Here is a 17,543-nt window from a genome sequence, read left to right as displayed (position 1 = left end):
CTTAACACCATTGAAGTACAAAATAAATTCTGGAGGTTCACTTTGGTCTTAGGTAGAAGGCCCTCATGGAGTCTTCCTAAAGTCTCCTAGTAGAAGTCCTTTGGGAGGTCTTCATTCAAAATGAGTTAGATGTCACAGATGAGGTCCTTCTGAGGGGACTTTCTATAACACGATTCGGGCATTCATAGCAAAGACACAAAAAAAAACTAGTGGAGTCTTCATAAAAACATAAAAAAGTTCATAACAAGTTGTATCTCATGAAGGAGGCAGAAAACATTGGAGAGGTCTTCATAAAACCTGGACCACCTATAGAGACAGAAGACTTTAGAGGCATTTTCATAAAAAAGACCCCTCTTCGTTCTTAGAGAGATATTCATAAGGTTTGAGTCTAAACAGGAATTCTGGTTGTTTGCTATGGTCCCAGGAAAATCATTACAGAGGCTGAAAGCCTTTAAGGGATCTTTCCTAAAAATTAGTTAAGTCGCATAGAAGAAGCCGAAGTCCTTCGAGGGGTCTTCATGAAAAATGAGTAAGGAGTCAATGGTGAGGCTGAAGGATCTTTTGAGGGGTCTTCCTAAAACACGGACCAGGTCTCATAGCAGATGTAGAAAGCCTTAGAGGGGTCACTAAAAAATATGAGTTATATCAAAGAGTAAAGGCAGAAAACATTGTAGGGGGTCTTCAAAAAATGATTCACGTCTCATAACAAAGGTGCAAGACTTCATAAAAAATGAATTAGATCTCATCATGGAGGCAGAAGGCCTCTATATAATCAGGTCACATAGCAGAAAAATATAGCCTTAAAGAAGGTCCCCCTAAAAATGAGTTAGATTTCATAGTAGAGGCAGAAGGTCCTAGAGGGTTCATCATATAAAACTAGGGTTCTCAAAAGAGTGGCTAAAAGCCCTACAAGGGTCTTCATAAAAAAGAGTTAGATCTCATAGCAGAAGCAGAATCCTCGGAGGGGTTAAAACACAATAATGCATCTCATAGTGAACACAGAAAACATTGGAAGGGTCTTCATAAAAATGATTCAGGTCTCATAGCAGCGGTGAAAGCCCTAAAGGTGTCGTCATTAAAAATGAGTTAGATCTCATCAAAGATGCAGAAGGCCTTGGAGGGGTCTTCATAAAAAATGTAAGAGATCTTTTAAGGGGTCCCCATAAAAATGAGTTAATTTCACAGGCAGAAAGCCTTAAAGGGGTCTTCATAAAAACTAATTAGACCTCATCATAGTGGCAGAAGGTCTTAGAAGGTCACCATAAAAATATTCAGGTCTCATTGCAGATGTAGATAGCCTTAGAGGAGGTCCCCCTAAATTGAGTTAGATTTCATAGTAGAGACAGAAGGCCTTACAAGGGTCTTAATAAAATTAATTAGACCTCATCATAGAGATTAAAGGCCTTAGAGGGATCACCATAAAAATATTCTGGTCTCATTGCAAAAATCTTTATCATTTTAGAATTCCCAGTAAAGTATTATTGCCCAAAACGAGAGTAAAATTTTTAGGGGGGCAATTGTTTTCAATTATCTATTTAGTTCCAGAACATTTAGAGCAGCGGTGGCCAACTGGGAAAATTTTGGTGGTCCATGGCTCTGGCCAGTGCACCCCCAGCGGTTTCAGGAGAAGGACCACTGATTTAAAGTATTACCTTCCTCAAATATATTTTTACCCAGCTAAAACACTTATCTATAGTTACCTCCATTTTCCAATCCTACATAGAAATAAAATTGTGTATGCATTGTATACCCCGATAATGAACACAACTCCACATATAATAATACCGGGAATACACCAATAATTTGTTAGTTTTGCTCAGGTAACCATATTTCCTAAAGTCAAATATTTCTTTCCGACCTCACAAAACCTTCCAACTTAAGTTTTGTGATTCTGGGAATTTGCTGGATCAGCATATTAGCTGAAGAGGCAGCCGAAGAGGTGTGGAGGGCTGTTTGTGCGGCTGATAAGTTATTTCTTAGAAATTAGACCAGATACATAGTGTTTATCTGTCACAGGGCTGGTGTTGGAGGATCATTGGATTCTTCCGGGTCTATTTGGGGGTTTTGGCACTTTGTAAGTGTTGCAGAGTTAATTGATGACCCTCACACTGCACAGAAGTTGGATAATTGTGCTGGATGGACGCTGCTGTGCAGTAAAGTGATCTGGGACATTCTTCATGGTCTTTTCTTTCTCATTTTTGTTTGCAAACAAAGTGCCAATAAAACTTATACAGAAACAGCATTACAAGGTGAATAACATAAAAACCAAAGATGATTGATGGTAAATGAAATGCAATGCAATGAAATAGAGTTAGGTTGAAAAAAGGGGGTAAGAAAGATAAAGTCCTCCAGGTCCACCGACACGCAGAGGAAGCAGAATCAGAAGCAAAATGCGGATCAGTTACTGCTTCACGCACAACACCAGGAGGAAAACTGAATGTAACAAAGCCCTCCGAGGAATGATCCTGATAAGATGTCAGTTCCTCTATGCATTTGCTAATTCATATTGCCCTATGGTAGAAAATCAACTTATGCCACATCCCTATCACTGAAAAGCATCAAATCAAACTAAAAATATATTTTTGGGACTTTTTAGTCTTGATTCTACATAATGGGTATAATAAGCATTCAATAAAATGCATTCATTTATGACAATTAAAATCCATAAGATTCACATCTGTTTTACGTTTACCAAAATATATTTCCAAGCAGTCTGTTCTACGTGTTTCGCGGATCAATGGATTTGCTTCCTCAGGAACACAGAGACTTATTGTAGTAGATTTAACAATAAATATCTACAAACTATTCATTGCCATGTATTAAAAATACATTAAAAAAAACAAAAAAAAAATGATGTGAATCTTTTGGATTTTATTTGTCATATTCACATTTTAGAACCTCCATGCATTTAATATCATTCACCCAGATGAACCAACTACCTTAATGGGGGGGGGTTGTTTCCACATAGTAAGTACACAAGCGTTGGCCACATTTAACAAGTGTTGTATTAGGTAACATTGGTAGGGTTTCTTGAACATTTCAGAGAGTTCAGGTTGGTCCTAGATGTTTATGTATATTAAGTTTTTATTGAGTTATGAACAAAATTATAGCCACATAACATGAAACATAAAAGAAAATAAAGAGGATGAGATGAAAGGATGAAGAGAGTAAAACAATCCGGAAATAAAGGGAAATATGGGGGGGTTATCACAATATACAGCTATTAAGTTGATATAAAAAAACTTACAGGTAAGTACACTTCCACATATATACATTCTGTTGTGGTTTACATCTGATATCTACATCAGCCCAGGTATGTTTGGATTTCTGTAGAGTTATTATAATAATTACAAGAGTCCCATGACATACATATTATCCTTGAATCTATGCATATCCCACAATATTTGATATTCCATAGCTTGAACCTCGACATTTCACACATCTATTCAGCTAGGGGGAGTTGTGGTAGAACCCCAATATCTAGCTATTATTCTCTGACCTGCTATGATGAAATGTCGAAGAAGACCTCTCTCTATATTTTTATAGGAGTCAGGTAACATAGCCAGTATTGTAATGGTCGGGTGCAGTTGGACATCCGTCCCCATAATATGATTGTAAATATGAAATATTTTATCCCACAAAGTTATAATAGTTGGGCAAGAGTTCCCGATTTATGAATTTCCATTGGGCATCTATACCATCTACTAATTATCTTGTAGCATCTCTCCTGGTCTTTATTGGATAATTGATGTGGTCCTAGATGTTTAAAATTGATGTCAGAAACTTCCAACCAAAAACATTGAATCGAGCAGCTCAGAAAGTGTGAAAAAGATTCCCTGGTTCCTCGTGGGATGTCCAACAAATAGGAGAGGCATGGGGATGTATCTTGGATAGAACTGATGGGCTTCTATCTGTGATTGGATAGTTCTTGGTATTTGTTGCTAATTGAGGCTTCATGACCTATTCACCTATTATTATGACCTTATGGACTAGAGGAGGTCAGCTCTGTTCAGAAAAAGTCTTGTGAAGATTATATTTCTGGGCAAGCAAAGTTTTCAGACGTCGGTACACCAGGCGCATTACACAGCTGTTCCAGTGGGGAGAAGGTCCAATAAAGCTACTTTGGGGGTTGGCAAATGATATAGGTATAGTGCCACATCCCAAAATAAACTACAATGTATAACAAGTAAACCAAAGGGACTTTCAAGGCACCAAAATATTTAAACCAATCATTGTATTCTTTTTTTCAATTGTTTGCTTAACATGTCAAAATACATTACACAACCTTGGGGGCTGTCCCAGTTCGGGAATATTTGGGAAGAGATACCAGCTCACTATCTGGGGCCGACTTAGCACTTGTAGAGATTGGTCAGCTTCCAGTGCCAGCCATTATTTAATAGATTTATCTTTGCACCAACACCTAGCAGTCTACATGAACAACAACTGGATCTGAGAACCTGCTCTGGAAGGGCCATTCCACTCCGAGATTTGGGAAGTTGTCTGCCAAGTCTATGAAAGTTTGAATGCCAAATCAATTTCAAGATTTCAATACAATTCTTTTTTTTACAGATGTTGTGAAAGGAGTGGACTGGGAGTGAAATTTAGCTTAGGTGCTGCAAATTTCCCTCGATCTCGAGATGTTTCTGCCCCTTGTTTGGGTTTCACCTGTGGTAGAATGATTGGGATCCACCTGTGGTAAATTGATCAATGCCCCCATATATTAAATTGATTGGCGCCTCACTGTGGTAAATTGATTGGTGCTCCCCTGTGTCGAATTCATTGGACATAATTTGGGAAAGCTCCACCTCTCTATAGAAGGCCTCATAGCTGACAATCAGAGCAGAAACCAAGCCATGAGCTCACAGGAATGTCCTGCAGAGTTCAGAGACCGGATTGTTACAGATATGGGGATGGCTGCAAATACATTTCTGTTGCACAGTGACCTCCAAAATTTTCAGATGGAAGACGTTTGGCTCTTCCAAGAGCTGGTCGCCTGACCAAAGTGAGCAATGGAGGGGGAAGTGACCAAGAACTTGATGGTCTTCAAAGATCCGATGTGGAGATGGGATTAAGTTTCAGAAGTACAACAAGAAGTGCAGCCCTCCACTGATCTGGGATTTATGACAGATTGGTGAAGGAAGCCTATTCTCAGGGCAAAACACATGAAAGCTGTTTGGAATTTCCAAAAAAAAAGCACCTGAAGGAATCCCAGACTGAGCTGAACAAGATTCTGTGGTCTGGTGAAATGCAGATTGAATTGTTTGGCCTCAATTCTAAAGGTTTTGCCTGGAGTACACCAAGCCCAGCCCATCACCTGCCCAAAACTATCCCAACCGTGAAGCATGAGGGTGACAGCATCATTCTGTGGCAGTGTTATCAGCAGCAGGGACTGGGAGACTGGTCAGGGTTGGGGGAAAGCTGAATGGAGCAAAGTACAGCAATGTCCTCAATGAAAACCGGATCGTTGGTGCTCAGTGTTGACCTTCCAACATGACAATGATTCAAAGCCAAGACAACATAAAAGTGTTTAGGGATAGTGAATGTCCCAGAGTGGCCTAGTCACAACCCTGACATCCCTGGAGAGACCTGAAAATGGCTGTTAACCAACAGCCCCATCCCACCTGACTAAGGACAGATACTGAGAATTACACCCGGGGTACAGGACAAGAGAAGTGGTACTGTGCAGAGTCCAAGGATTATTATACATTATATGGTTATAGTAGATGGAGTAGTATTTTTATCCTGCGCTGTGTACGGGGTGTGGGGTGTGATCTGGCCTCTGTCCCACATACACGGGTGTCTGATGCTGATTAGGATTTGCCGTATCATATCACCCTATAGCTAGGAATAATTATGTCGTACACAAACCTATCCTCTCCCCCTTCACGCAATCATCATCTTCCGTCACTCGGATTTTATTCTTCTGATATAAATTATTTTCTCATCAGTTTTACTTTAGCTGATTACAGTGATGCTCAGAATCCCCCCAAACTGGAACCCCCGGTAAGGCCTGCTCAATACCAGTATTCCCCAGACACCATAGCCGCAGTCTTCACCTATAGCAGCCCCCGCTCAGCCTCGGACACAGGTTGCCCCCAGGTGTGCAAGGTATGGTGTCTGGGGATGGGCCGGCGGCCGACCAGGAGCCCACAGATACACAGTACAGAAATTACCCAGGAACAACCTGAAGTCAAAACACAGGAGATCAGTCCTCCAAGCGGGGTACAAAGGAAAAGGCACAAGCAGAGTCGGGGTCACAAGCAAAGGCAGAGTTCAAACAGAATACCGGAAACAGGCAAAGGTCAGAAACAGAGAAATACTGAGAATCACTCTAACATAGGTAAGACGCTGTAACAGGCTGGAAGCATTATAAAGTCCAAGCAGCCAATGGCAATGCAGAGTCAGGAGCTGATCAGCCTCTGGGATCCCCTCACAGCCTAACAATGGAAGCCGGGGATGCCATAAATCCATCAGGCTGCACAGCTAAAGGGAAGCAGGGGCTGCTGCAAATGACATCTCAGGACAGAACAAACAGTGTTTATATTGTGATGGCACACAGCACGACGTCGTGGCCAGATATTCTCCTAACACCCCCATCCCCCCTTTTTTTGAAGAAGGACAATTCAATAATCTAGAAAGTAACATTGTTTATTTTTTTTATTGTTCTTCCTCAAAATTCTGAAAATATAAAATGCTGCAAGAAGAAGGTTATGCAAAAACAACCAAAAAATAACTCTATAAAAGTCCCTCCACATGTCCATGACAATTTATAAAAACAAACGAGGGCCCCAAAGCCCCTTTAACACACAACTAATTGTAAACATGTAAATTTGTGTATCGGATCGTATTATTTGCCAGTAATCATCTGGACTTTTTTATGACCCAATAGATCTATCAAAGATGACAAATATAGAGAATGAGTGTAGTATCAGGAGTGTTATAATGTATTGGGGTCCCTGGATAGAGATCATTGAGCTATCTGCATTGAATTTTGCTTGATTTTGACTTTTTTCAAATATTGTCCAAAAGCGGAGACATGGAAGGAAAGTTTAATAAAATCATGTAAGGTAGGTACACCTGTGCCCATTATAAAGGGTTCTTGCCATCTCTGTGCTGTGTCCCGTGGTCCTTACCCCTGATGTGCCCATTATAAAGAGTTCTTGCCATCCTTGTGCTGACTTTCAGGGTCTGTATCCCTGCTCTGCCCATTATAAAGGATTCTTGCCATCCTTGTGCTGAGTCCTCGGGTCCTTACCCCTGCTGTGCCCATTATAAAGGGTTAGCATTATTCCTGGGTCTGTACCCTTGCTGTGCCCAATATAAAGGGGCCCCCCTTTCCTTGTGCTGAGTTCCTAGATTTGTACCCCTGGTGTGTCCATTATGAGGGGTTCTCACCCTCCCTGTGATGAGTCCTCGTGTCTGTACCCCTGCTGTGCCCATTATGTGGCAGGAGTTCAGACAAAGATGAGTGGGAATACCTGGAACTCTCGGGTGGCCAGGAGTAAATCCAGGAATTGTGGCAGTGCTGGGGTCAGACCAATAGTGACGGTCGGGGGGCTCCCATTTTAACAAAATTATTGGTCGACTGAGCCCTTAATCCTGACCCCTGCACCCCATAACATACACCTGCTGTCACATTAAGGTTAATTCCCAGAACTCTCAGGTACACAGGAGTAGATCCAGGAATTGTGGTCAGGGTGCACCCTTGTAACTAAAATGGGTGAACTGACCCATTAGAGGGTGCCTGGCACCCGATAAAATACACCCCTGTCACCCATAGCTGTAGTTGCAGCTCTCACCTGTCCTGCACTGTCCTCAACATTCGTTGTCTCCTCTGCGGCTTCGTACAAATAAAGCAAAGTCCGCATTCATTTCCCAAACTTGGGAGGATTTCGTAATAATATAAATAAAGAGGAGACAATCAATACGGAGAGAGGCGACCGTCTGCCTGGCCACATCTACTACCCCCTGCCTGTGCCAGAGACACCCTGGGGTACACGGAGTCCTTTCTAATTATCTGCTGAAAGACACCTGTGTGTGGTGACCGACTATATCCCCAGGATCACAGTATATTAGTGTGGTGGTCAGTGGGAAGAATGTCAGATAGTCAAAAAGATCATTGGTGTCACTTAGTCTGACCTGAGATGCACAAACTGCCCACGGAACCCCTAGAAACATCTGTAGGAGCCCTGGTTGAGGAGCACTTCTTCAGAAGGAGGTCTATCATGGTGACTTTGATTTGGCACCTCCAGCACATTAGCTGGAGGTATATACTTCAGGTAAGTGAACCTGTAAACATCTGACACGTTTCAGAGGTTCTTCACCCCCCCCCCCTTCATCAGGGCAAAGATGCAAGTATAAACCTTTCCTGAATTGGAAGCCTCGATTATAGAAACCACGTATAGAGCGCCAGACCAAAACAAGTCAGAGAAAACTTTTTTCATTCAACTGGTCAAGTACAACATCTGACATGTTTTGGGGTTCTCACCCCCCCCCCCCCCCACCTTTATCAAGGCTTACAAAGATGGAAGTATAGACCTTTCCTGATTAGGCCTCGATTATAGAAACAACATATTGAGCACCAGACCAAAACAAATCAGAGAAAACCTAATTTATTCCTCAACAGATCGAGTACAACATCTAACGCTAACGCATTTCAGGGGTTCTCCACACTCCTGCTTCATCAGGGCTACAAGGATACAAATAAATGGCTGTGTATGATAATGAGTTTAAAAAATTACAATACGATCAAACATAACCACATTCCATGTTCAGATCTGTATCTGTGTGGCTCTGATGAAAGGAGATGGTTTGAGAACCCGAAACGCGTTAGTTATTGTGGTCTATCACCAGATGAATGATTGAAGTTTTCTTGGATGCACTTTGCTTTGGTAACTTTATTTATGGTAACATTAGCTTAGGACATCCCAAGAGCCTCATTGGGAATTAGGAATTGGGTGACGCACTATGTGTATATATATATGGTTGCTTCATGCACCCCTCTGGTTTTTTTATTGACAGCTTCAGTTATGATGCCATTGGAAAGCCTCCCAGCGAATCCATCAAAGTTCCCACCCCTTAACTGCCCCTCCTCTTGCCATCACACCCCAATGGAACAAAATTCAGTAGCCCCAATGAATAAAGCAAAGCACAGCACCCGGTTATTGGGACCAATGAGATTTGCAAATCTTTATTGACCATTGGGCATATTACATTCCCCTCAAATGAAGGTCCATTTAGGTAACGTGACTTTTTTTTCCCCAGATACAGACGTGCCAGGTTTTGATATGGTAGCTGAAATTTAAATGTCTGCAATGCTCCTCAGTGTGAAGGAGCAACGATGTAATAATGGAAACATATGGGGCCCCAAGAGTGCTTGGCAGGGTTCTCCTTTATTTCTTTATCTCGTGCTGCAATGTGATTTGCTGTGTATAATGGGAGTGTATGGACTTCCAGGACGTGGCAAAGTGGAGTTGTGAGAAGTGCAGCGTTGACGGATTGCTGGTTCAGGGGCATTTGCGCTCCACACATTGCTTTCCTCCCTCTTCATATTCCTGTTTGGAGATCCACATCTGCTGGAAAGTGCCCTGTAAAAGGACACATCGATAAGAGATAAAAAGTGGGTGCAATAAACCACAGAGAGAGGAGAACCCCTACAGTTAAAATTTAAAAGCACCAAAAATAAATTCATTTAGATGAGGACCATTGCATACCAATAATTAAACATTCTCTATATTGGCCAGCAGATGGCACTTTTGATGCTCACTTACATGTTTCCATACACTCGTTGGTTTATAGAATCCAATAGCTCAAGATTAGATATACAGATATGTTTTGTATCGTAGTAGCACCTCCTTCTTACCGAGCAGCTCAGTGTGACTGATATATAAAATGTTAGCCTCCTAGTCAGGAAGGCCCTCTGGTTAAGGAAAGATTTTACCTACCAGAGAGGCGAGTATGGAGCCTCCAATCCATGAGCTGAAGCGGCGCTCGATGGAACTGTTGCTGGCGATGAGTTTGAGGCGCATGCTCTGCGGGGGAGGAGAAATGTCACAAAGGGGAGGTGTTAATTTATGAATTATAAACATAGTCCTGATTATTTTCTGAATGGTAATTGGATGAATCTGCTGAACTACAGGCACATTTATTTACCCCTTAAAGAACTGTTAAGCAGTCTACGCTCACCCACCAGAACACAAGCAATGATGGTTACAGTGGTGACTGCCAGGCTGAAGATGGTGAGGGTAATGGTACAGAAATCTACAGACATGGCAGACAATATCGGAACTAGGAACGAGCTGATCCAAGGTGACAGAAAATCAAGAATACTGGGACTGACGGGGTCACAAGAGTTTTGGGGGATCTAGAGTTCAAGAGGGACAGGATCTCAGGGGTCACAGGAGTTCAGGGGGCAAAGGATCTCAGGGGTCACAGGATTTCAGGGGGCACACGAGTTCAGGGGTGACAGGAACACAAAGTCTTATAAGATCGGCACCCACCTATGTAGTGCCAATCGGGAGAGCTGCCCTCTTATTGGCTATGGCATAAATCAGGAGCAATGTTTCTTGATTGTCGGCTGGAGAAGTGTTAGGTATGAGAAGGACAATACTGACATATCTCTCTGCGGTCATCACACTGTGGGTATTTTTGGGAAATGGCAATCACTGGCCCCTTACCGGTGGAGTCTTCTGTGACAACTCGCGGTTCAGTCTGTCATTAAATCCCTGGAGGAGCGTATTACCGCCAGTAACAATGACACTACCATACAGACCCTGCCGAGACACAACAAAGAGATTCATATTGCAGGTGAACACAATACAATAACCACCAGGAGTTGTTACATTGTATTCACTATTCCATTCATATGTATACCAAAGCCTGACCTTTCATCTGCATGTGGTATAAGTTAAAGGAATGTTACACATAAAAAATAGAAATTTAAAATGAACAAAAAGCAAAATATATTTCTAGGTAACTCCCTATTAGCCCTTACTGAACCTTGATCAGCACAAAGTAACTCCTTCCTCCCATTTTCCCCTTAGCCATTATCTGGTCTATAGGGGGTATATATAGGAAAAAGAGTTAAACACAAAGTCATTTTACAATAAGCAAAGAGAAGAAGAAATAGTGGAGGCCATCATGCTATGAAAAGGCAGATGGGATAGAATCTGCAGTTAGGGCCACTCACCGGTCTTATGTCGATGTCACACATCCCGATACTGCTGGTCACCACGTGACCCACCCCCAACATGGTGTTACCAGAAAGACCCTGAAAAGAGAAGGGAATTTACATAGCACCCCCTACAGGACATCACTTTTTTTTACATGCATTGCAGCTGTGAACAGGTGGCTTTTGGACCCAATGTAGATGTGTTCACTATAAAAGTAAATGTCATCACATATGTGTACAGCTCGCCACTTCTTCCATCGCTTGGTACTCCCTATACTAGGAGGGCCATGAATTGTGGCACAGAATGTGTGGATGAGTCTAACTACAATAAGCAAGCAGGACACGAAGAACTGGAGAAGGGTGTCACCTTCACGTTGGATGGGTCAAAGAGCCCCTCGGGTATTCGCAGTCTCTCAGCGCCATAGTCTGTGTTGTAGCCGTTAGGCATCTCATAATGGACGGTGGGCATCTGAGCAGCCACCCTACGCAGAAAGGAAAATATCAGTCCGCATGCTACAGTGTATAACCACACTTTTATATCTTTAGTAAAGATGAAATATAAACCCCCCCTGGGCCGATACTGTGCAGGGCTCCCCCCGTCTGACCCAACTGGGCATGGACCTTTGATGGTGTCCTGTGGTATCCGGCACCAGGACAATGGCAGCAGATCTTGTGATGCTGCCTTTGCTGGTCTCCTTTCTTCCCGTAATGCACCTTGCTTCCTTTCCTCCACAGGCCCACTATTTCCCCATAGGGCATCCTGCTGCCATGTAAATGGCATACGCAGCCATGGGTCAATCTTCCATTGCTTCTGATCTCTTAGATGCCCAATTCAGGCTCTCCCTGCACACGGAGCATTGAACCCAGGGTGCTCATGACTTAAATGCCAGTTCACCGCTTCTGGAAGATACTATTCACAGGATCCCGGAGACGCCTCATGTCATTTTGGAGGTGCTTTGACCCCATCATTCCGGCATTACAATCTGGCCCTCGTCCGAGTAGCTTATCAATGTGATCCCCTTACCAGTCAGGGGGGTTCCTGTATTGGCTGATTGTTTTATTTGTCAATTAATAAAGACAATTTCAATGTGAAGAGCCTGTATGTGTTACATTTGTTTCCTATCCAGCAATTTCATACTTACTGCTCATCATAGGGCGAGTCGGAGACTTGTAGAACGGAGGCCTGGAAATCCTGGATGACCTCCTGGTGGAGATGGAGAGAATTACTTGTCATATGCCAATTCTGGGACTGCAAACTGACAATTTATATGTAGAACTTCCATTTTTACAATAAGTCCAGTGCACTTTTGCATTTTCAGCATGGAACCTGGAAAACCTCATTCGGGCACTTTGTGCATGCATAGCTGGACCCCTATGTTCCGAACACTCACATTGCTCATGTAATTCTGCCAGGATTTAGTGACGGCTGGGAGCTTGTCTTTCTTCCTCCAGTTCGGGGGTGAACCTTCCCGTACCGGTTCCTGGAGGGAACATAAAACAAGAGGATGCAGTACCCCTATCAGAACCTCAATGCAAAGAGGATTTTATGAAGTTGATGTGTTTTGTGTTGCTTTATTCCTTGGAGTTATGCTACTTTTATTATTTCTCTGTATTAGTCTACTTTCTGAGTGTGACCAATCCCAGCATAGACTTTAAACCCATCTCAGGACAGCTTTCTTCCTCTGGCACCCCCATCACCTTGTCACCCATTTAGCACTTACTAAAATTAAAATGTATCCTAAAACCCTTTTATATCATCTGTGCCCATCCCCAGCACCCCTATTGAGAGCAGTAGCCAGTGGATCCAATGCCATGGTCTATGGCCACACCAACCAATCACCTTTTAGTGATGTCATGATGTTGGGCAGCCTGAGAGGACCCCGCCATGGACAGCCAATAGGAAGGGTCCACATAACCCAGGCAATGATGTGCACACCCAAAGAAGGACCCCACCACCACTCTGCAGGGGAGGGGATCGAAGATAGAGGACCCAGTGTCATGTGACCATGGATTATGAGTTTTCTGGGCATAGGGTTCAGGGTTTTTTTTTTCCTATCCAATAATAATTTTAGAAGGGGGCTTATAACAAACTTATTTTGTTATACACCCCTGATATATTTTGGGCTCTGTGACCTCCTCAAATCATGTGTGGCTGCACGGAGCCCAAACACTATTATCTTTCATGCGATCTTGTATGGCGGGATAATCTCTACCCCTTTCTAATGGGATAATTTATGGCAATGCATGGTAAAAAAAAACAATCACCAGCCAGGGGTGCCTTGCCTTCTCCCATCTCACTTTCTCTACCCCTGTTCCCCTCTCGCTTTTCTATCTCTTTATGTCATTTACTCCACCATCACCACTATCTCAGTCCCTTCCCGTCTCTCTCTAACTCTCCTATACGCTCTCTTTTTCCCTCCCTATTTCCTCTCTTTATCTTACGCTTCCCTTCCTTCTCCTTTTCTCCTCTCTCTCTTCTGTCTTTTCCTTTCTACCCCCCTCTAGCCCTGTCCCCTCTATCTCTCTCTCCCCTCTATCCCTTTCCTCCTACTTTCCTCTCTCCCCTCTACTTGTTCTCTCTGCTGTATCTCTTACGTTTTTCTTTCTCTTCTTTTTTCTCCTGGAACCCGGACATGATTACCTTGTATGCGATCATGTATGGCCCACCCCATCTAAGGGAATAATTTACAGCATTGCATGGTAATAAAATCACCAGCCGGGGCGACTTAACAATACCAATCCTCCCGTCTCCCTTTCTCTACCCCGCTCCCCTCTCCTCTCCTCTTTTTGTCTTTCACTCCCCACTCACTTTCTCCCTTCCCTTCTCTCTTTTTCTCTCCCTATTTACTTTCTCTATCCAATGGATCCCTCCCTCTTCCTTTCTCCTCTGTCCCTGTCTCCGCTCTCCTTCTCCCTAATCTCTTCCCTCCCTATCCCCCCTCTAGCCCTGTCCCCCTATCTCTCTCTCTCCCCTCTCCTCCTATTTCCTCTCTCTCCCTTCTCCCTCTACTTGTTCCCTTTCCTGTATCTCTCACTTCTTCCATTCTCTTCTGTCCCTCTCTATCTTTTGACCCTGGACGGGATTACCTTTGAAGCGATCATGTATGGCGGGATAATCTCCACCCCCATCTCCTGGAATAATTCACGGCATTGCATGGTAATAAAATCACCAGCCAGGGGCGACTTAACGATACCTGCAGGATAGACACGGCATAAGTGGAGACACACATTGCCAAATTATTATTGTTGGATATCGATTGCATCGATACGCTATGTTTATAGCAGTTGTATATGTAAAAAAAAATGTTTACCCCCCTTCCTAATGAAATTTAGGGACATGTGAGCCCTAATAAGTCTTCCTGTGTCACTTACCTTGCTGTAGGACGTACCCATCATGCACCGGGAGTGCAGTGGTGTGTGTGGCCCCTCTGTCTAGAACCAAACCTGTAGAGCGCCCATTAGCAAATCTTTAGCAAGCAAGAGGCTAAGGAAAATATCTGTTTAGGGGGTCAGATTGAAAAAATTGCCCCCCAATTGGCAAGTGAAGGATACGCAGTGAGGACGGCCGTCTTGCACAGGAAGAAGGCAGGAATGTTATAATGTTCAAACATCAACTCGGTGAGCTTCTCACGCTTAGCTCTGGCATTCCACTGAAAGATACAAAGATGGAGACACGAGACCCATAATTAATCTGTCCTCCTCTGCAGGGTGACAATAGAAATAGCAGTGAAACTTACCGGTGCCTCTGACATGAGAACCGGGTGTAGGGCTGGGTCAGACTTCAGGTGCTTGTTGAAGGTGTGGTCCAGAATCGCTTGAAAGGCCTCCCAATCTTCAACTGTCAAGATACAAGATTTTCATTGGCCTTTGATAAGAGACTGGTGGGTGCCATGTTGGGGTACATGGGGGTGAACGGTCTAGGTAGTAGTGGGTTATTGAGTGAAGCTGAGTTGGGAATACAGTGAACGGGGTACATTGTGAGCATATCATACTCCAGAAGTGTACACAGTGAATGGAGCATGCGTATGGGAAATGTACAGTAGGGTCTTCCAAGTGGGTAATACATGGTGAATGAGGTCTATGGGTATGGGGGTACATACTGAGTGGGATACATACCAAAAAGGGTACATGATGAGTAGGCCCATGGTTAGCCAGGTAGTGGGGTAAATACAGAGTAGGGTACATGGTGAATGGGGTACATGGTGATTGGGGTGTGTGTTAGGTGGACTTCATGGTACATTTTGAGTGGGGCAGATGGCGAGTGGAGTAGAAATGACCCAACTTGGTGACTGGGTTGGTTTTTTGTGGCCCCATAAAAATGTTGTCACCCTCCTGGGCAGTGACACCCAACACACAGCAGATGGTCTCACCCATGACAATGGAGGATTATGGGTAATGACGGCAGCCATGCACAGGATGGCACAGAGCGGGCACACAGCTGCTACAGAACAGACATGGTTTGGTGGAGAGTTGACACGTCAGGCTCACTCATTCCATTCTTCAGCGGAGAGGTGACTTCAGTGTGAGGGCGGGGCACATGCAGGCAGGTGGTGTCTATGTAGTACACCCGGCTCAGCTTGCGCTCCTTCTCAGGGTCAGACGAGACGGACTCATCCGGTGAAAAGACACCCAGGGTGGTTGGGAAGTCAGCCTGGAGGGGGGAAGACAAAAACTGGAGTTTACTTTTAACAAAAAATATTAAAAATGATTGCAGCTGAAGTTTATTTTGCTTATTTTTGTCCTGTCAAGAAATAAAGCGAGCGCCATCTGACTTGCTGCAGCTTCTAATGCCCATTGTGAGAAGCCAGCATCTAAGAACTTTGTGCATCACGGAGGGTAAGAACAGCTAAGGGGGTAAGGGGAATAAGGACTAACAAGGGTTTGAAATTGGTGCAATTGGTGAAGGATACTTGCTAGAGTTGCCGAGCTGAACCAGAACACATGGCGACGCTGAACCCACATTCAGGGTTTTTCCCTGAACCTCACATTAATGCAGAGATGATGGGGAAGTGGATGGGGGGGGGGGCATTTTTCTGGAGACAAAGGGGGCTTAATTCCTTATTTTTCAGCATTCAGCTGGTCAGTGACAACACAAATGAAGGATATATTTTATCCCTGACACCAACACACAAAATGTAAGATGATGTGTGTGGCATGGGGTGGAGGGTAATACAGAATAAAAGGTAGGTACCTTCGGGCAATCTTCACCTGCATAGCCGGCCCGGAGGGAGTATGAGCCAATATCGAACACCAGAGCACCAACTTCATCTAAAAGACAGAAGAGACATCCCTGCTATACAGAGGACAGACAAGGCAGTGTTTTGTGTAAACTGTACAGGGGATGCAGTGTGTGAGCTGTATTTTATACAAAGGATGCAGTGCGCGTTGTGTATATTGTACAGGGGGTGCAGTGTGCATTGCGTATGTTGTACACGGGGTGCAGTGTGTGTTGCGTATGTTGTACACGGGGTGCAGTGTGGTGTTTATTATATAGGGGGTGTTGTGTATATTTTGCAGGGTGTGTTGTGCATATTATATAGGGGGTGCAATGTATAATATAAAGGGGGTATATTGTACAAACGCTGCAGTGTGCGTTGTGTATATTATACAAGGGATGCAGTGCGCATTGTGTAGATTGTACAGGGGTGCAGTGTGCATTGTGTATATTGTACAGGGGGTGCAGTGTGCATTGTGTATATTGTACAGGGGGTGCAGTGTGCGTTGTGTAAATTGTACAGGGGATGCAGTGTGTGTTGTGTATATTGTACAGGGGGTGCACTGTGTGCTGTGTATATTGTACAGGGGGTGCAGTGTGCGTTATGTATATTCTTCAGGGGGTGCAGTGTGCGCTGTGTATAATATACAGGGGGTGCAGTGTGTGGGATGTATATTATACAGGGGGTGCAGTGTGCGTTGTGTATGTTGTACAGGGGAGCAGTGTGTGATGTGTATTTAATACAGGGGGTGTAGTATGTGCTGTGTATATTATACAGGGCGGGCAGTGTGGGTTGTGTAAATTGTACAGGAGGGACAGTGTGCGTTGTATATACTGTACAGGGGGTGCAGTGTGCGCTGTGTATATTGTACAGGGGGTGCAGTGTGCTGTGTATTTTATATAGGGGGTGTTGTGTATATTGTACAGTGGATGCAGTGTGTGTTGTGCATATTATAAAGGGGGAGCAGTGTATATTTTACAGAAGGTGCAGTGTGTGTTGTGTATATTGTACAAGGTGTGCAGTGTGCGTTATGTATATTGTACAGGGGCTTTAATGTGTGCAGTGTATATTGTACAGGGGGTGCAGTGTGTGTTGTGTATATTATACAGGGGGTGCAGTGTGTGTTGTGTATATTGTACAGGGGGTGCAGTGTGTGT

At 43.8% G+C, this 17,543-nt stretch overlaps 1 protein-coding gene across 2 annotated transcripts in view; it reads right to left on the bottom strand.

Annotated features, from left to right (window-relative positions):
* Positions 1-9,161: 9,161 nt before the first annotated feature.
* The window catches only part of ACTL6B (actin like 6B), an 11,982-nt gene continuing 3,600 nt past the window's right edge, over positions 9,162-17,543 (bottom strand). The window contains exons 2-14 of one of the 2 annotated variants that reach the window (XM_072399239.1): positions 16,362-16,438; positions 15,659-15,821; positions 14,908-15,008; positions 14,723-14,820; positions 14,543-14,637; positions 14,258-14,364; positions 12,562-12,651; positions 12,313-12,374; positions 11,538-11,652; positions 11,189-11,269; positions 10,677-10,772; positions 9,945-10,031; positions 9,162-9,587 (exon numbers count right to left, since the gene is read on the bottom strand). In XM_072399239.1, the coding sequence (XP_072255340.1) occupies positions 9,507-9,587; positions 9,945-10,031; positions 10,677-10,772; positions 11,189-11,269; positions 11,538-11,652; positions 12,313-12,374; positions 12,562-12,651; positions 14,258-14,364; positions 14,543-14,637; positions 14,723-14,820; positions 14,908-15,008; positions 15,659-15,821; positions 16,362-16,438 (1,253 nt within the window). In that variant the 3' untranslated portion in view covers positions 9,162-9,506. The remainder of the gene's footprint in view (positions 9,588-9,944; positions 10,032-10,676; positions 10,773-11,188; positions 11,270-11,537; positions 11,653-12,312; positions 12,375-12,561; positions 12,652-14,257; positions 14,365-14,542; positions 14,638-14,722; positions 14,821-14,907; positions 15,009-15,658; positions 15,822-16,361; positions 16,439-17,543) is intronic. The other variant, XM_072399241.1, reaches the window with a different exon arrangement.

This window comes from Pyxicephalus adspersus, chromosome 2 (assembly GCF_032062135.1).
Source record: "Pyxicephalus adspersus chromosome 2, UCB_Pads_2.0, whole genome shotgun sequence".
Lineage (NCBI taxonomy): Eukaryota > Metazoa > Chordata > Amphibia > Anura > Pyxicephalidae > Pyxicephalus > Pyxicephalus adspersus.
This window is presented reverse-complemented; position numbering and strand designations above follow the sequence as displayed.